The sequence below is a fragment of the Equus przewalskii genome, chromosome 15, assembly GCF_037783145.1.
Source record: "Equus przewalskii isolate Varuska chromosome 15, EquPr2, whole genome shotgun sequence".
Lineage (NCBI taxonomy): Eukaryota > Metazoa > Chordata > Mammalia > Perissodactyla > Equidae > Equus > Equus przewalskii.
In genome coordinates, this window is record NC_091845.1 from 10,547,700 (window position 1) to 10,568,542 (window position 20,843).

The 20,843-nt window shown below is 40.3% G+C and overlaps 1 protein-coding gene across 13 annotated transcripts in view; it reads right to left on the reverse strand.

Annotated features, from left to right (window-relative positions):
* Positions 1 to 20,843, reverse strand: part of GRM7 (glutamate metabotropic receptor 7) — an 822,228-nt gene that overhangs the window by 300,276 nt on the left and 501,109 nt on the right. For all 13 annotated transcript variants that reach the window (XM_070576692.1, XM_070576689.1, XM_070576687.1 and 10 more), the window contains exon 5: positions 8,533 to 8,673. In XM_070576692.1, coding sequence (XP_070432793.1) covers positions 8,533 to 8,673 — 141 coding nt within the window. The remainder of the gene's footprint in view (positions 1 to 8,532; positions 8,674 to 20,843) is intronic.

The following is a 20,843-nucleotide window of genomic DNA, read 5'->3' on the forward strand; positions in this document are numbered from 1 at the left end:
CCCACATGGTAGGGACTATTGCTTTCCCCATTGTACAGACGAGGAAAGAAGCAGCTGAGAATGCTTAAGTAACTTGCCCACGATGTTACAGTAAGTGGAGGAGCTGGGGTTCAAACCTAGGCAACTTGACTCCTCAAATCTTAATTCTTTCCTGAGTCAACTAGTGTGATTTCAGCGGGAAGCTTGACCACCGTGTTTCTACATAGTAGAGGCCATGCTTAACGCCAGCACAGAGCTGTCTGCACCCAGAAAGCTGTCTGCTATTTGGGAAGGAGGAAATGGGAAGCCTCCTCATGTGTTCATCCACATACCTGGATCTACTGTTGCTGGAAACAGTGAGACAAAGTCAGGAGTAGCTCCAGACAGTTTTTATCTGGGTTTGTATATGTGAGCACATTTTTATTCTGTAGAAAAATGAATATGACACTGCACATGCTGTAAAAACCTAAAATGCCTTTAGTATCCATATTTCTCTTTGGAAGAGAGAAAAGAAGAAGAAGAAAAGAAAACCTTCTTTGCTAGAAGGAAAGCTATATTCTATTCGAACTTGCTTGATGATACTTGATAAGTCATTCAATGGCCCTTCCTTATGCCTACTAAAATGACTAAGCATCCAATTTATGATACTTATATTGCTTATAAGAGGCAATTTGTTTACAAGGACTGTTGCTGAGAAGACACATATGCATTAATTCCCCTAGTTCGGGAATTCCTTCTCATTAACTGCCGAGCCTGACAGACTTTCCAAATATGGAAAGGCCATAACTCTCATTTTTAAAGCCATTGCCTGTTGGAGTTAACGAGAAAGAAATGACACATAGCTCAAATAATTATGGCTTTTAGCATTTATGGAACCAGTTTTGCCTGGATACCCCTGGGCTTTCAACTTAGTGTTCCACTGCCTGGCTTGATTCTGCACAAAATTAAACACAGTCCCTGCAGATGCCTTGGTGTGCTGTATGGCAAGAGGAATTTGAGGGAACGTGGCCTGAAGAAAACTGGTATGCAGTAGAGGCTAATTTTTATGCTTTGTAGAGTTGGTGGCAGAAAGAAGAATTCATCTATTGCAAGGTCCATCTATAAACATCTATTTCAGAAGGCTAAATACAGCCAGCCCCTGCCTTGGGTATCTGGTCAAGATTTGGGAAAATGAGCTTTATGATTTTAGAGGTGGTTTGCACTACTTAGTAAAGATAAGGACCTGGCCTGCCGTCCATGACTCTTCTACTTTAGTTGTGCTAATATAGTGTTGGATGGTAACATTCTTGTATATTAATATGTTACATGAATGAATGTGTCATTCATTTTTTATATATACAAAAAACCTCTGCTTATATATATAGAAAACCTCCGTGAATGTATATATGTATATAATCTTGGGGCTCTATCCCTCAGCCTTGGAAGGTACAGTGTTCTTATTCATTGCTTTTAGGAAGTTTATAACGGAGCACAGGAAAACAGAGGGGGGAAAAAAAAGGTTAACTTTTGAGTTTTAAATCAGTATCATGTGGTTAGTACCAGGCTTTGAGTTTCAAAGTCGGAGTCCTGACGGATTCAGGACTTACAGTGTATGCCACAGACAAAAGAATTGGAAGAATGTCATTGGATCTAAGTTAGTCTCCTCCCCCAGCCTCTACTAGAGACATCCAGGAATGGAAGATGAGAAAGGAGAGGCTGAGGGGATGTGTGAAAGTTAAATCCTGGTGTATGCCCCTAGAAAGGGTCTGAGACTGCCACCTCCCCAACTAGGGTCACAGGAGGGCCATGGAGGTATCAAAATCAGAGCTGAACCTGGAGGAGCCCTGAGGCCAAGCTCCAGTCACCTTCACACCTCCACTACAAAGTGCTGGCATAGACAAGGGAGATGCCTGGAGATAGAATCGTGGACATTAAGAACTCAGAGACAGATGCCAAAAGCCCGGAGCAAAGGGACCTCACAAATAACTCCAATATCCGGATCTTAGAAAAGCCCTCTGTAGCTAAAGTTCAACTCCATTGATGAGGTGGAATGAAGGACTCTAAAAAGACCAGTTAAATTTTTACAAACCACTGGAATGGAGTCTTGAAAATAATGCAAAGTTATAGAAAACTATCGCAAGTTATATTTTTTGCACTAGTGGTTTTGTGGCACCAGAGTTGTACCTGTTACAATAGATAACCATGGGAAAGACTACACTAATTATTGCTCTCAGAATCAAGCACTGTCATCATCTTGCTTACTTTCTCTCAAATTTATCGAGTGGAATAACTGACATAGCTGGAGATACCCTGCCCATTGAACGGAAGCTATTTTTTTGGTTTTAAATTCCTTTAAAAAGATAACTATTGATTTTAAAATAATACAAGAAGACAAATGTTCATATATAAGGGAATTAAAAGCAAAACCATGGAATTAGTATGACATTTAATGATTTAATGTTACACTAAAGCCTCTTTTTTGACTATTATATTTGGGAACCCAGTGTCTAAAAACAATCATCTTTTAAGGACATAGGATTTTTATTCAATAGTCTTGTTCTGAAAAGAATTTAAAGAAGTTTTCTAAGAACAGTGAGGGCTTCAGATATGACATACAGATAATTTTAATTTGGGGATACGATGTTAATTAGCATAATTAATACTATAATTATATATATAGTATAATTAATTATATTAATTAGTATTTCATCTAGCTAAATTCTATTAGTAAATTCACCCAAATAGTTGCTATAAAATGCTGTGCTAGATCCACCAAGTTATATACCTTAGCTTTGCTGTGAACATTCTGAGACATTTAATACTTGTTCAACATTTGTTTTTAAATGAATGAATGAATGAACAAATGAAGATGCTTAATAATTTAGCTCATATGCTTCCAGCTCCTGCACAGATAGAAACCAGCCACTGAGGAGGGAGGCACAAGAAGATTTAAGAGTGAAGGTAGCAAGAGAAATGTCAATCAAGATTTTAATCTCTAGAGATGAGTCAGAAAATCAAAAATTTAACAAAGAACCATATTAGCACATGATCCCATAATGGATGCTCCAGGTAGATTCAATCATAATTAATCTGCATCAAACCTCTGTTTAGAGAGCACAAAGGTGTAAAAATGCATTTTACATTGCTTCTCACCAAAATGGCTTCAAAAAGTCTTACAGCACCAAAGGGTTAGACATTATTTATCCATAACATTATGAAGTGGATTTCTCAATCATGCTGGATAAATTAGGTGCCGCAATACAGCATCTATATAACAATTAAAGGTCAATTCAGGATAGAGTAATAAAATGACAAGGAAAACCAATTAGTATAGTCATAAATTCTTTCTGCACATATATTGTCAAAGCATTTGACTTACTTAAGTGTCAGTCCTTTGTCTTGATATTCTTGTTAACAAATTATATACGCTCTGATGGGCCTGGGTGCCAGGTGAGAATAAAAAACTTGGGAAATACATGGTTTATTCACTAACGGCATTTCTCAACAGCTTTTTTTGCCCTACCAAGAAAGTGACCTTTACTTAAACTATTAGCTTTGAGAAGTGACGTGTAAAGAAAAACAAAGCTTAAGGATTCTGACCTCCCCAAATGTGCACATTCACCAGAGTATGCTTTTTAGGCCCTGATATCTTTCCACAGTCAACACTGGTTGATTAGGGGCTCAAGTCAAAACTGAATTTGCTTATGGTGTGACTTGAAAGCAGTAGTAATGGAATACAATGGCTTTTTACTAAAGAAACTGTCACAAATTTATTCATTCTCTGTCATCTCAAAAGGAAAACAAATCTCTGAAAGTCAAATTGCCCCTTCACGGGATGATGGATTTCTAAATGCCGAGTTCCTTCTTTGCCTCAAAGAGGTAACTCTGATGAGTCAGTGTTCACAAAGTGGCATTTGGCAGAACAGGAATGTGGTTAGACAAATGTTCTGTGTAAGCCATAAGATATGACAGAGTGATAATTTTTATGGGCTGCCATAGGCAAGCACATTCAGATTCGCAGAACTTCCTTCTGAGTTTAAAGAATGGGTTTAGGAGCAAAGACCTTGGGGATGCTACTAACCACATGAGGATACGGAACAGCGGGGATAAAATGGTACAAAAGTTGGGACATGGAGTGTTTGGCAAGTCCAAGGCCCGATGATGCTTGGACACACACTCTGCATTATGGTGCTGACATTCCTCAAGCCTTGAGCTTCATATTCCATTCATAGTATAAAGTTACATCTGTCTGCAATCTTTTTGATACCTCAATAATTCACTGTGTAGTGAGCATCCCAGTGAAAATCTCCTCTCTACACTTAGGTTCCTATTCAAATCTCTGGCTTTATTTTCCTGTTAGAATTTTATATATATCTTGATTTTCCACAGGACTGACATAAGACAATATGATCTTCATGAAACCCTCACAGGCAACTGCATTCAGCCCAGAACACCAGATAACCATCGCCATTACTGAGCTCTTACTAGATATCAGTATCGTTTCAGATCTTCTTTAGATAACATGAATCATCTAATTTAATGCCCACCACTTTAGATGTAAATAAAGTTTATTATCCCCATTTCAAAGATGAGGAAAGGCTTTGAGAGGTTAAATAATGTTGCCCAATCTCCTACAGGCGTCTTCAGGGATAGCCCTGAACACAAACTCAGGTCTCTTTCATGCCAAAACTGCTGGTTTCTTAACCACTTTGGTAGAATGATTTTCCTGACTCTAAGAAGGCCTCAATCTCTTTTTCAGAGACATCACTTCCCCTGTGTACTTCCCTTCTTTCCTTGACCTGGGTATCTCCACAAGAACATGATATTCCCAAAGAGATCATATTGTAAACTGGTCTTTGTGTTAGTGATATACTGGCAAGTGTTAAGGGTGAACACACTCAGCCGGTGGGGTGGGGGTGAGGGAGCATAAACATAACCTGAGAAAATCACATCTGATCTTTCTGCCCACAAACCCAAGCAGTCTATGGTGAACTGGCTAGAAGGGCTTACTTTATTGTCTATGCAGCTAGCACTGTCTCCATGAGAAAATGTAGCTCTACTGTGAAGTAGCATGAATGGCATGAGTACCTGTCAAGTAGAGTTTGTGTTTTCTGTGAAAGCTTACACCACCAATAAACTGGCTCAACTGCGTGTCCTCTTGTGGGATGGCAGCAAGATAATCCATGAGCAGGATGGGTCTCTGGCAAGCCTTAATCTATATCAATATAGACAACAACCAGGGAAGGTGGGATGAAGAGTGTCTAGCTCTCAGGGTTGAGAGACCTTGGAAAATTGAAATGTTCTTTAAATACTGAAGAATGTAATAGCATTTTCTGTTTGAAGGTGATTTTTAATGCACATGGATAACTTATAGAAATAAGAATTACATGGTTGTTCAGGTAAGTTTCTATAAGAATCCGTGCACATATGGCCCCAAGTTAAATTATGAAGTCTACACAGTTTATTTCATGTTTAATAATAAATATTTTTCTTTAACAATTACTCTTCCTTCCATGACTTTTTACCATCTTGGGTTTTTAGAACTCACTATTATCCCCTGACTGCAGAAGTTTGCTCTCTCCAAATGGTATGAGTCCCATACCTCATCTTCAGAACTTGTCTGGCCAGGTAATTGATTCAATGATGATCTACTTGGAGCTAATATATATAATAAGTAGCTCATTATGACTTAAGAGGCTATACTGCCCAGAAACAAAGTTTTCCTTTTAACTTGTACCTGAATCCTAGGAATAAATATTTAAAGACGTTCTTACTCTTTAGCAGAGCTCAGTCAGAGAGAGAGAGATCTGTGAAGTGGGCTGCTTTCTTCAGTCCTCAGATCAACATATCCACTGTCTGCACTATCTGCGATGCCACACTACTCAGCCTGCCTCCTTTCTGGTCGCTTCTTCCTAATGTGCCCATTCTTTTAACATTTCAAATTCTGGTTACCAACGCAGATTTCCCTTATATCATCCATATCCTTAAGCCCATCAATGCTTCCCTCTCCCATGCTTTCTTTTCCCTCATTAAAAGTTAATTTCTCACCACAGTTTCAAGAACTCTCATTAATACAACTCAATCTGTCACGTTTCTTTATCACTTCTTTCCCTCCAGTCCAGCAAATCTCAGCATGACTTTTCTCCCATTTCTCCACTTCCAAGTTGAGATGTACTTAAATGTCAAGATATTTTAAAGAGTATATTGGGAATACTTGCAAAGCAAAATACAAGTTTAGTTAGATTTGGAAAAGGAAGTAAAAGAAAGAAAAACAAACACATGACCACACATGTTCTCACAAACAGTGATGGTAAGAGCAAGAGACACAACGATGGGGGTACCATATTTACCTCCACTCAATATGGCACATCTTGCTACAGTAGAAATGGTAAGGAAGGAAAGAAAGAGGAGAAAACATACAAATAATTTGGAGCCACAGACAATTTAATAAATATGATCATAGATTTTTGTTTTACATGGAAGGAGCATGATATGAAAACACAAACACTTCTATTTCCATTTCTGAAATGTGGTAGTTTGGATAAGGAGCTTACTTGTTTTTTTAACCCCAAATTCTCGATGATCAGCACTATCATGTGACTACGGATAAAACAGCCTGTGTTGGAGCATAGAAAAAGACTGGAGGCTGGCCTTAGACAGAACAATCCTAATGGCCATCAGACAATCCATTCCACCTCCTAGACACACTATGGAACATCAAACGTCAGAAAAAACTGTCATCAATCATTTAGATGCTTCTAGTACACTTGGATGTTCCTTGTCATATAGACAAATTATCCAGATGTCAAACTAATTTTTTCAGTTTCCACTTGAAAGCTTTGTGTCATATAGGTCTAGTCAACATTGAATTAATTCTTTCCTTTTCCCCCAACATTAGAAGGATCACATTTCTGAAAACTCTGTTGCTACACACCATGGTCTGGAGAATGTGGTTAATCTGATATTCTAGTTAACTGAGTTATATATTCAATTATGCATCATATTGATTTTGTCTCATTGTTTTTCCTCACATCTCTGTTTATATCTTCTCTCTCCTTCACAGAAAACTCCTTGAGGAAAAGGCCTATACTGAAGCATCCTCACCATTCACGGTGTTTTTAGTATCATGGTTTACATGCGTTATTGCTAATTGATAGATGCTTTTCGAATGGGTGTATCTGATCGTCCAGATTTAATACCTGGATGACCAATATTCAAAGAGCTATACTGCAAAGATAAACACAGGAATTGTGTCCAACATGAACGTGCTTTTCTTGATTATACAGAAGATATTTTAGGTTTTGTGGTACTTCAAGGTCATCATTACAAAAATTGAAAGCTACCGAAGTATAGAATTGGGGAATCCTGTTAAATAGAGGGCTAGGTGATCAGATGGTAAATCATGTCACACTCTTGTATAACACCTTCCCATGATTTCCAGGACTCTTGGATAAAGACCACATTCCACATATGTCCCAACGTGGTTTATTCCTGGTCCATATCTTACACTTGCAGCCTCAGCTCACACATTTGTCCTATTCTCTGTAATTCAGTCACATTTTCCTGACTTTTACATCTTAAAAGGCACCATAATTCCTCCTGCTACAAGCCCTTCAACACATTATTCTATCAGAAATTCTTCAATCTGTCCTTCTCCTGCCCTAACCGGTCAATGCCTACTTATCCTTCAAGGAGGTCTTTTGAGATAGCTTCTGCCTCCCACGTGAGTGAAATTCCTTGGTTATGTGTCTTTATAGCCCTCAGAATAGCTATTGAAGTTTACAATTGTGCATTCATAGAGAGAGCACAAGAATAATGTTGATATTCCTCCATTATACTTGAGTCAGCATGAAAGCAGAGTCCTTACCTGATTTCTTCACCACCAGATTGCGAATGTCTAGCACAGTGCTTAGCAGAAAGGAGTTGTTCAGGAAATATTTGTGAATGAATCAATGAATAAATATGTGATTTTTGCCTTCTGACTACTTCATGCATTTATAAATACATATACATGTCATACACACAAGTGTTTTTCATTTGGAACACTTGTGCAAAGTCACAGATGAGGCTAAGTGAGTATTTTTAAGCATATTTTAAATAGCAGTTGACTCATTAACTTGGACATTATGAAAATTAATTGGAATTCTCATTACTCTAAACCCAATACTTTATTTCCTTAATCAAAAATGTTGTCCACGGTAACAGTTAAATCCAGTACTGAGATGGAATTTGTCAGAATTTCTGTCCATGTGAAAATGACTTCATACTCCTGGCTACAACATGAACTAATATTTACCAGGGAGAGCATTCAAAGCAACATGAAACCTTTTGGATTCAAAGAATCAATGAAAATGTCAATTACTGCTAGATGGACGGGCAGAAAAGAATATAATCTTGTCTGTACTTCTCTTGTCCTGCAAGACTTATGCTCCTGTTCCATTTTCCGAGCAATCTAGTAAAATCCAATTTACTTTTTCAATTTGTCTCCAGCCAAGCTTCCTTCTGTCAGCTACACAGACATTTCAATGCTGGTCATGCAGAGTGACAGGAGAAGGACAACAAGAGTGAAATTACCTGTGCATTTGCGATCTGTGTCTTCTTTCTTTGACCCACTAATCGTCAGCTTGCAGTTGAAGTTTTCTTCCCAGTATTCGGCAAACCACACGTTTCTTCTGTTGTTTTCAAGTGTGCGGGATGTAAAGTAGGCATCAAACCCTAAAGAGAGTTAAGTGAAAAGGTCATGGCTTGTCGGCACTGCTGGAACATTTGGAAATAAAACACCAGTGATGGTTTTTCTTTGTTTCAGCAGACTGCATGCTCTTTTGTGTCAATCAAACAATTAAAAAAATTATCAACAGAAAAAAATATTTTAATGCTGACATATGGCTAAATCTCTAGTTCAATCTGTCAGACAGATGTGTGGCCTATAAATGACATTTTCACAATGAAATCTGCATTAGAGACCTTAGGGATGACACGATGATCACAATATGTCTTGCATCTCCAGTAAGCCAGATCAGGGACAAAGCATCACCATCATCATGATCAAGATAATAATTGATAATTCCGGTGCTTACTATGGACCAGACTGTGTGCTTTACATAGATTCTTTTACTCATCTCAACTACTTATGTGGTAGTTATTATCATTCCCATTTTGCCAGTGAGAAATAGAGGCTTAGATGAAATAATAATGTGCCCAAGGTCAATCGTTACGTCATATTCTGCATCCCCTAACCATGAGCTACTGACCTGTGAATATCATTTTAAGACCTCTTTCATTTAGTAATGTTCCATTATGGAATTGGCTTTCTAGTCAAAATGGAAGTTTTCGAAGAGCCATAGGTAAACCGAGCTGAACATAAACTCAATGCTGTTCACAAACAGTGTGAGATGAACAGAGATCCAAGAGGCCAGGTCCCCAGGAAATGTCTAGCTACCTCATTAGCATGGTGCAGCATTGTTCCAATGAAGCCATAAGGTCTTGTGAGAATCAGAATCAAGGTGGACGCAGTATCACAAGACCTGGGCTTGAATCATACCAGCTCCACTAATGTCACTATGTCGTGGAAACAGGAGCAAGTACACACTTAACCTTTCTAGTCTTCCTTTCATCTATCTGTAAAAGCAAAGATGACACCACCTCCTTCCCTCACAGTGTCTTGTTTGTGGCAGTGGGAAGACTTTATAAACTTACAAACTTTAAAGTCAAGAATCATAGAAAAAGATGGACTTGCTTTCACATTAAATTATTCAAAGTTTTTCCTTAACTTTAAGGCCATTAAAAAAAAAATTAGCTTCAGACCATAAACTGTGTGAGAAGAGCATGTCGGGTTAATTTTATTCACCACTACATTCCCAGCATGGAATTCATAGTCTGACATTGTGGACATAGAGTGAGCCTACTATAAATAGAAATTTGGAAATAACAAGACAGAGTGAAAAAAAAAAGAAGGAAAAAGAAAGCTATAAAGCAAAGGAGACTACAAAGCATTTTAGGGAAAATAAAAATAATATTCTTCATCTCTTAGGTCATTTTCCAGGCTGTTGTCAGAACATGATAGTCTTGACCAGGTACCCAGCCAACTACCCTTTTCTAGCCACTGCCTTAACTGACTGGAGAGTATCCTGGCTGTAGCATCTGATCTCATTCTGGTATCAATATTGACTGATTAATCTGTCTGGCTGCAAGTCCTCCTCCTGCCTCACTGTTCTCCCACATCCCTGCCTCCAGATGACTGTTCAGTAGAATAATATAATATTCCTAAATAAAGGGGAAACTTTGGGGGAAAGAGAGATGAGTCCTCCATGTTTTTAAGATCACTACCTGTACACACTTGGTTAAGTACACACATAGCCATTCACACATGTTGACTAGCGATCTTTCACTTTTCTCTCTATCTTTGCCCGCAAAAAAAAAAAAGCCAGATCAACAGTGGTAGATTGTGACATTGGTGGCCTGTGATGGACCATGCTTCCTGGGCTTCAAACCCTCGCATAGTCCCCTTTTACATATTGCGTCTTTATCCATAGGACAGTGGCAGGTACAGGGCAAGCAGAGGCTGGGAAACCCCGTGCCACTGTGGCTCGTCCTTGTGGAATTCTTATTCTTGGAATCCAGCTGCCATGTTCTAAGAGGTTTGACTGAGGGATCTGAGGTCATGTGGAAAGAGGAGCCCAGCCAGACCCAGGCCTCTCAGCAAACTCTTTTTGCTCATTCGAGCCCCTCAGCTGATTGCAGTAGAATCACTTAGCTGATACCAGCCCCAATTGCAGAAGTGTGGTGATTTGTCTTTTTATTTTTGCTGAGGAAGATTAGCCCTGAGCTAACATCTATTGCCAGTCTTCCTCCACTTTACATGTGGGTAGCTGCAACAGCATGGCTGATGAGTGGTGTGGGTCCACGCCTGGGATCTGAACCCACAAACCCAGGCCACCAAAGCGGAGCACATTGAAGTTCATCACTATGCCACAGGTCTGGCCCCTGATTTTTCTTTTATGCTGCTACATTTGAGGTGGTCTGCTATGAAGCCACAGACAACTGAAACACTCATTCATTATTGCAGCACCCTGAGCCCTTCTCTGTGCAACAGCCAAACGACAAGGCCCTCTTAAGGAACTAGCATCCTCAACAGAACACAAAGGGCTTCAGAAACAAATTCTTCAGCCACATGCCACAGGTCTGAACCCAGAGCCAAACTCATAGTAGAAACTACTCAAATGGCTCAATTTGTAACACAGATAAATACATTCCGCAGCTCAGAAGAAAATATATTTAGAGGAAACTTCATCATTGAGAAAGTCTGTTGCTTCCAAAAGCCTCTCTCTTCAACCTGTGTCTGCCGGGAAGGCAAAAGCATGTTGATGAAGGAAGGACTAGTTTGCAGCTGGAGAACGTGAAGGTAGGTGATTGTGGAACATTTGGAAGAGAAGAAAAGGAAGGGAAAGCAGCAGCCACTTCCTCTCCCCTCTCTTCTAAGTGAGAACCAACAGATTTGTGGAAAGAATGTAAGCACTACAGAGGCTGTCTTCGTGCACTGTGCCAGGAAGTGGACGAGGCATGGACTTTCCTAGCAAATCCTCTGACCTTTTCACTAACATATCTGGCTGCTTCCCAGCTTCCTCCTTCTTACAGTGGGGCTGCTGGCCACCCTCACCTATAGACTGAGCGCTGTTCTCGCTTCCCAAATGCATTTATATATGACTTTCCTAGAGATCTCATATAATGCAGATTTCGATTCAGGAGGTCGGGGGTGGAACCAAAGATGCTGCATTTTTAACAAGCCCCAGGTGGTGTTCATGCCGCCCAGCCCCTAAGAAGCAGGGTTCTAAGGCAAATCCTGCATTTTTAACAAGCCCCAGAGGATACTCCTGGTGGCCATACTCTGCAAAGCGGGACTCCAGAGCAAATCCTGAACTTCGACAGGTGGGATTTCAGCCGTTCCAGCCCAACTTGCTAGGTCTCAGTATTGTCACTCTCTCATCCTCCAATTTTTGCCTTGGTCAGATGAGAGGGTTTTCACTTTGCTTCTGTAGTTGAGACTTGCTTAGTACCCTGCTGGGTATGACAGGAGCCCTGCCTTGCCATCCCATAGCCTGCAGATAGCCCGGGGCAGGCAGAGCATGCTCTATTAATCTATCCATGAATTTTCCTGGTGTGCTCACTCTATCTATGCAGCCCTGAGCATCGTTGCACTGGCCCCTTTGCAGCTTCCAAAGACTGAAGTCCTCACCTGCGTCTCCTGTTATCACTCTGGGCTCCCTACCTCAGAACTTCAACGCTGGTGCTGTGACTCAGTGTTTCTATGAAGCTAACCTGAAACAGCTCTGTGTCTTCTCTACCTCCTCTGAAGCTCCACACACCCTGAAGGGCAAACCCGGAGCCCTAGGCCAGGTACTAAGATAGCATATACTTGCTTTTGAGTGGTTTCCTAGAGACTTGAACTGCCAGCCTGTATGAGATCCGCACTCTCTTCCTGTCATTAGGGAAGCCACAGAGTGTAGTGGTGAACATAGACATGAGTTCCAATGCGTGGGCTTGAACCCAGCTTTGCCACTTTCTACCTGTATGACCTTGAGCAGGTTACTCAGCTATTCTGTGTCTCAGTTTCCTCACCTATAGCATAGGGTTAATCTTATTACCTACCTAATAGAGTTGTTGTGAGGGTTAAGCAAGTTATTATTTGTAAAGTCCTCAGCATTGTGTCTGATCAAGTAAAATATTAACAGTTGGTTGTTCAATAAACATGTTCATCCATTAAATATTTACTGAGCATTTACTCTGTGACAGGCACTATTCTCTGCGCTCGCAAATCTTGGGATTAAAACCCATGTGGCCCCTCGTGGGATTTATAGCCAGGCTGGTGGGAAAGGTAGACTTAAAAAGTATCATTTAAATAAGTATAAAATTACCGCAATGATGGTTTCCGTGCAGGAAGGGTACGTGGTGCTTGGGGAGCACAGAGGGGGAGAGAACTGTCTCGGAATCAGAGGGCTTCCTGGAGGGAGTAGATACATGGATGAGAAAAGGGAAAAATAGGTTTTAACGGGGAGTGGGGGAGGGGCAGAAGTTGGACATTTTTCCAGATGGAACAGCATGTGCTGGGCCTCAGGAATAGTGAAGTCCTTCCAGCATTACCAAATATCCCAGGACCACTAGTCTTCAAAATCAACAAATATGAATGGACCATCTTCTATGTACATGTAATCTCATATTGCTACTAAAATTCTAATAAACCAGTGGCATAAACATTTATCCAATGAATGAATAGATCAATATGAATAAGTTAGTCTTCCAAGTAATTGTCAAAAATCCTGATGTCAGGCAGATTTCTACTTGGTCCAATAAAAAGTTGCACTAATAGTTACAATTAGAAAAATAATAAGCATTTTGTATCCATTGTCTCATTGCGTAACATAAATCTTAGGAAGCAGGTACTAATCACATCCTCACTTTACAAGTAGAAACAAGGCTCAGAGAGGAATTTGGACCCACATGAGCCTGATTCTAGACCCTTATTTTTGCCTTCCATACCATAAAGCAGTGATTCAAACATTTTGGTGGATATCGCAATAATCTGGACAGATGATTGAAAAAATAGAGACGTAGCTCAGTGAGGTAAGTCAGCCCTGGATTTTGTTTTTTCCTAAGTTCCCCAGGAGATTCTCGTATCCACCAAAGATTGAGAACCACAGCTATGGAGCATTGCTGCAGCCCACTTACCACACCAGCTCTCCTCTCTCTCAACTAGAGGCCCCATCACCAAATTACTACATCAGCCATCAATTCCACTAGGCAATTCGGTGTTTCAACACGTGGAAGAGCAAAACAATTACCTGGTTAGGTGTTGGAATGGGTGAGTCAATCAAAATGGTATAAAACTGGCAACAGAGGCTGACAGTGCTGGGGCAAAAGCCATTTTCAGAAAACAGAGCTCCTCTCAGACAAATCAAAGAAGCAGAAGCAGAGGTCAAATAGATGTCATTCGATTTAGTGAATCCTTGCTGATTTACTTCACCTTAGCTGAGTCAGATTTCTCTTAGGAACTAACAATTGGTGTATTTCTCTTTAGCTGGGCTGTGGCAAAAGATAAACTGTCTTACTGATTCCCTCTATCCATTCTCATTCACAAAGATTGAAATTGTCCGTGAGATACTCAAGTTTTTAGAAGAGACCTTGCTGTAGCCATGTACTCACAATGCCTTGGAATGTACTCCGCAGTCCTTTGGGTTAGGCACACACCCCAGCTCTGCTTTATTGACAGACAAGGAGCTTCTGATACGAGGTGGTCCAAAGCTTCCCCTCTGGCCGCAGTGACTGACCCCTCATGCTTGGCCTGTCATTACTGTTTATGCAGCTTAGTGGTTATTGCTATCTTTTTTTAAGGAACAGGGTATTTAATATAAGATGTACAGTCACCAAGGTGCAACAGAGTCAGGAATAGAAGCCAAAATTAGAATAACTCTAATAATCTAATCTAATAATATATGTACATAGGGGTATGTGTGTGTCTGTGTGTGTCACAGAATTGAGATTTTCTTCTCATTCCTCCTAGAGCTCAGAAGAAAAGTGATCTAAACACATATCACTTTATTATTAGTTAAATTAACAATTTTTAAATGTAACCCAAGACACCAAGACTAGGCTTTCAGTTCACAGAAAACAGAATAAGAATTACGTTAAGGAGAAAGGTCATTCTTTTATGTGGAGCTGATGAAATTCCTAGTGTTAATTATTCCTTTTGTTGGACAGATGATTTTAATTTCAGAAATTAATCCACAAGTGATTCTAAAGCAAATTCCCACTGAGTACATGTTGAACAATATTCCTATAATCTTGGAAGTAAATTTAGAAAAAAATCAAAATAATGAACAGAGTTTCAGCTGGCATTAGACTACACTTCTCTGGTTCTCTCCTCTTTTATCTGGGGTGATGCTCAAACGCCTACTGAAATTTGTGGTTGAGACAAGCGTGTGCAAATCAATAGACACATAATTCATCCCGGGAGGTATGTTTGGGAGGTGACCTTTCCAGCTGAGAAGGAAGAAAGCTCTCACAAGTGTGTGATATGAAAGGAAAGCTATCAGTGTTAAGAGGGGGTCAGAGGACACAGCTGCCTGCTCTGCTGGGGTGAAGGCAGGCTGATAGATACTAACGGAGCTTCACACGGCCTCAGAAAGTGACCAGTAGCCCTGATTGCTGCCTTATTCACATAGGTCATGTATTGCAAGTTAGAACATCTCTGTCAGCCTAAATGGCAGGGAGCACCTGAGGCTTCATTCCATGGCCAGTAAAGGAGAGGCTCTTAGCTCTTCCTGGTCTGCCTCTGACTCAGGAAGGATGTGCTCATGATTCAGAAACACACAGCTCCTGGTACATAATAAGGATGCGATTCTAACAGAATAGATGAATGAACTGATGAATAAAAAGAAGAGGAGAAAAGACAGATGGGGACAGAGAGAGAGGCAATGAGAGAAAGAGGGCGGGGGAGGGAGGGGAAGAAAGTACATTGCAAACCTAGTTGAGGATCTTGAGATGATATCATCCTGGATTAGCTGCATGGTCCCTAAATCCAAATGACAAGTATCTTTATAAGGGACTCACAGAGGAGAGACACACAAGGAGAAGAGGCTATGGAGAAAGTCATGTGAAGATGGAGGCAGAGACTGAAGTGATGCAGCCACAAGCCAAGGAATGACTTGGAGCCACCAGAAGCTGGAGGAGGAATGAAGGACCCTTCTCTTGAGCCTCCAGAGGAAGCATGGTCCTGTCAACACCTTAATTGTGGATTCCAGAGCTGGTAAGAGAATACGTTTCTGTTGTTTTAAGCCACAAGTTTGTGGCTATTTGTTATGGCACCCCAGGAAACAAATACACTCATAATAAGCAAAAACCCTATACTTGAGTGTACCTTTCTGCAGCTTCTCTGAAGAATAACATTTGTTGCTCAGATGTTGCAAACTGAGGACTTGTGGAATACATTTAACCTATGGACTTGTCCCCGCTATTTCGCCCCAGAGTATTTTTAAAACTATTTTAAACATCAGGAGATTTCACTTGTAAGTCCAGATTTCTGGCTTCACTTGTAAAGTTAGAAAAATCTGAGAACACAGCGTCCATTCCCAAGTGGATTCCTCTCAGGTAGGCCTGAGCTCATCTGCTCCGAGTATGTCCCCACCATCTCTGACAGTTTCAACCTGGGCCTCTTTTCTCATTTGTGAGATGTGCGTGGTTGTCATGGCAGACACTGGGCTCAGTGCCACCACCGAGACATGCATCTCTCTTCCTTTAACACCTTTGCTGCAACTTGAGTGATACACAAACTCCACTGAAATGAGAAATACTATCTTAGGCCCTGAGGAATATATCCTTGAAAAAGCTACTAAAAGCATGGGGAAGCTGGGAAAACAGCAGGGTATAAAACTGATGCAGAGAAATCATCTCTCTTCATACACACAAACTCAATCACTGAAAAGGTGTAGTGGGAGAGAAGACCACAATTAAAATAGCTACAAAAGAAAAAAAAAAACCTATCCAAGAACAAGTGTATCTTCCCATTTAATCAGGTTGACTTTTGTCTTTCAGTAGAATTTTAAACATTCCCTTATGTCTGTTGCCTTGAGGCTAATTTTTAAATTTTATGTCATCCTATTAAAAATATTAACATTTTCTTTTCCTAGAGCAAGACTAGCTGCTTTTAAAGTTCATATGGAAAAATACAAGAATGAGGAGAACTTTGAAAAAGAAGAGCATGTGTGCCTGAGTGTTTGGGGATGTTGAGGCAGGAGAGTGAGGAAGAGGAGGGCAAATCCTACCAGGTGAGAGATTGGAACAACAGATTGTGAATTCTCTATGATTCAAAAAAGTAGTCCTGACACAAGAATAAGGAGATTGATGGCCCACTGGAATAGAACAGAAAGTCCAGAAACAGACCCCATTGCACATGGGAATTTCATATAATAGAGAATAAAGGTAGCATTTCAAGTCACTAGGGACATACTGCCCTTTTAATAATAAGCAAATAACAGCCACTGGTTGGATAATTGTTGGTTTGCAAACTTGAGAATTTCCTGGGTAAAGTCTGAAACTGCCCCCCCGAATACAGAAGGCAAGGAGAGAAGGAAGAAAGGTGCAGACCACTCAGATTGGCAGGTGACAGGTTAAATAAGCGAGGGAACTTATGAGGCTTGTCTCAGGCGTGTGCAAGAGGAGTAGATCACTGGGCCCACTCACCAGAAACTTAAAAGTTTATATAGATGCCTTAAGAGAGTTCAGTCACGTATACCATCTAGATGTCCTCAACACCACCTTACCCTCTTAAAGCTACTTTGAAAACGGCCCTCACTGTGGGAACTGTGGGCAGAGCCCACATTCCAAAGACAGGGGAGTGAATGAGGAGCCTCTGATTGTGAGTCCAGCTTGAGGGTCAATCGGAGGAGGTCATGTCCTCTTGATGACCTCCTCCAATATAACTGGATAGTGATCAAATTGCATCCAGGTAAGAAATTTAACATTGTATTAACCCACAAGAACTAATGAGAAGCATTGCATGGATTTAACCATAGTAAGTGAATTTGGGGTCTCCAGTTTCCACGATAGGATGAATTCTGCACAGTTGTAGGAACTGGGGATCCCTCACCCTTAGTTTGAGGCCACCTGCTGCAGGATGTCTGCAGTGGGTTCCAGTGCTGTGCGTGGTGGTCCCTGATACTCTCTGCAGTGGCCCTGCCTGCACTTGTGCCGTTCTGTGGATGGTCAGTCCCTTGTCTGCCTCTCTCTCAAAACTTTAAGTTCCTCATGGACAAAGACTGTTCTACTTGTCTCCGCCTTCCCAATTCAAGTTCCTGTAAACATTTATTGAAGTTGGAGATGTAAATCAGTTTGGCACGAAGATCATTACTGATCTAGTGGGACAAATCTAGGCTTGCAGAAGCACCCACAAATTTGCTGGCTGTATCTACTGATGAGAGTGGTGGAAACCAGCCATTATTTTTGAGAAAACAAATAAAAATTATTGCAATGGAAATTATTCCACAAAGAACAAAAATCTCATGGGAAGTGTTTATGAATGAGGTAGAGGGAATAATGATTGAAATGTTATTCCACAAAATGCCTCCAAAGGGCCGTTGCATACTATATAATGCTAGAATGCCTGCCATTTGTCATTCCTTTAAACTGCCTAGGAAACAGAAGGGCATTTTATGAAATCTGAATATACTTAGATTGGAATGAATATGGGTATAAAAACTACATGTTAAACTGATAGTTTGTTAAAATGGTTAAAAGCAGACTCTGAAACTAGAAGTCTAGGGTTCACTTCCTAGCTTTGTGACTTGCTAGCTAGATGACCTTGAGCAAATGACCTAACCAGTTTAAGTTTCTCAATCTGTATAATGGGGTGATGATAATATCTTCTCAACAGGATTGTTGTGAGGCTTCCATGTGAGAACATATGCAGTGTTTAGAACAATGTATAGCACATAGTAAGAGTATAAATATTAACTAAATTAAAAGAAAATGAACACAGACACACGTGTAAGGTGAGAAAGAGACAAGAGGAATTTTAGGAAATTGCACTTTAACATTAGGGGCAATGCATGAAATATTCAGCTATCAAGATCCTGGCTTTGGAGTCAGAGGGACCTGAGTTTGAATCCTGGCTCTGCCAACAAACTAGCTAGTTTATTTCAATTTAATTTAGTTTTATTTTATTTTTAAAGATTGGCATGACAAATAGAAATGGCAAGCAATAGGATATATTGCAGTACATGACAAAGCCATATCCTCTTTAAGCATTTCCTATGGTAAGAACAAATGCCCTTAAGATAAAGGTGCATCTTCCCCCCACACTGGCATTTCCTTAAGGATAAGCATCTTTCCCTAGGCTGGGAACTGATTGTTGAGCTCACCTGTGACCACCCAGTCTGAGACAACAGGGCTGCCACCCTGCTGTATCCACCAAGACAGCAGACCTACTACCTGCTGTGTCCATCAGTTGCTGTACTGACTAAGCAGTCTCATGACTACTGTAAAAGGGACATTTCAATCATATGTGAAACATGCTCTTTGAGGGTATATAACCACTCTGTCCACCCCACCTCTTTGGTGCCCTTCCTTCCTCAGGGAAGGAAGGCCCTGGGCCATGGTCCTCACATTTTGGCTCAGAATAAACTCACCCAAATTTTCGTTTATAGATTGCTTGTGGATTATTTGTGTGGACAGGCACCTGAGCTAACATCTGTTGCCAATCTTCTTTTATTGCTTCTTCTTCTTCTCCCAAAGTGCCCCAAGTACATAGTTGTATATTCTAGCTGTAGGTCCTTCTGGCTCTGCTACGTGGGACACCACCTCAGCATGGCTTGATGAGCGGTGCTAGGTCTGTGCCCAGCATCTGAACCGGTGAAACCCTGGGCCACTGAAGCAGAGTGTGCAAACTTAACCACTTGGTCAATTGGTGGCCCTAGCTATTTTATGTAACTTATCTTATGTTAAGGTGATCACTTAGGTTTCTGTTGTTTGTGTTTTGTTGTTGAACTGTGTATTTGTTTGCTTATTGATCTTTTTGTTTATTCATTCACTTATTCCAAAAGATATTTAAAATGGCCCCTCTGTTTCCTCATTTGTATAAGGAGGGTAGTAGGATCTACCTAACAGATGAATGTTAAGATTTAAAATTTTAAGGCTAAACCAACTAATATCTTAAAGTTGCTGAGTAAATGCAGGTTCCTTTCCTCTTGTTAATGTATGCAGTTTTAATATCAGTTTGAGACCCTATAAAGTAACCACCTTCCATCCTTGAAAGCCCTTTATTGTTATCCTATGCCATGTGCAGCCATGTGAGCTTAATAGACTGAATATATGTTGCTTTGGGGCAGCTCAGGATGCACAGGTCAGTAGAGATGGAAGATAAGATGCCATCCCTCTAGTGGATGCTTTTGGAGGTGAGACTTGAAGGAGCTATCTACCTGGAGGCCTCAGGCTGCTTCTGCAGAGTGTGGAAAAGGTGATGGATCAGGGTGTGGTGGAAGGCTCCTGCTCTCCTTGCTTCTACCTCGCCTTCATTATGATGCCCAACTTGAACCCTGCCTTAGCTGGTTAAGTGTACTGTGTAGAACTCTGGTATAGGGCCTGCCTCAGGAGCACCCATCCTTCACACAGGTTATGGTATTACTCTTGGGCTGGGTCTTTTACTGTCATTACTATAATTTCTTGCTTTCCTGCCCTCGTGCCTTCCTCACCTTCCCTTTCCTCCATCTATACTGTCATTTTTCTAAGATATCCCAAATTTCCGTATCTTTCTTTCCTCCCCAGTAACAATGAATATAAAAATCATGATGCTAAGTTAAGGTCCCTTAACTTGAACATATCTATTCTTGCTGTGTGTATCATGATTACTCAGATAATATCACAAGCTCCAATGTCTTCTGAAACATCAAATAAGGATGGAAGTATGTTGCCCACAATTGACTGCATCTCAGTGCCATTCTTTGAAAATTGTTATTCACTATATGAAAGCTTTCAAAAATTTTAATTAATAATATTTTGCTATGTATAGAGGATACACATATTTACTCAAGCTTGATATTATCCTAATGAATGTAGGGTCAGACTTATGTTTCCATAGTGAATTTTACGAGCGTTTGTAATATATAATTTTTTGTGCAGAAATGTTTGAGAATTTTGAATCATACTAAATTATCATGATTATATTCATTTGTGTATATAATTTTCCAACAATTGAATATTACAAAATAATGAATTTAACCCATAGAAAGTATTGACAGTTCAACAAATGGAACTTACCTATTTTTCTAGACAAGAACAAGTGAAAGCCAGACAAACTTGTCAGAGAATTATTCTGCATCGTGGAAGCTTCACGTTTTATT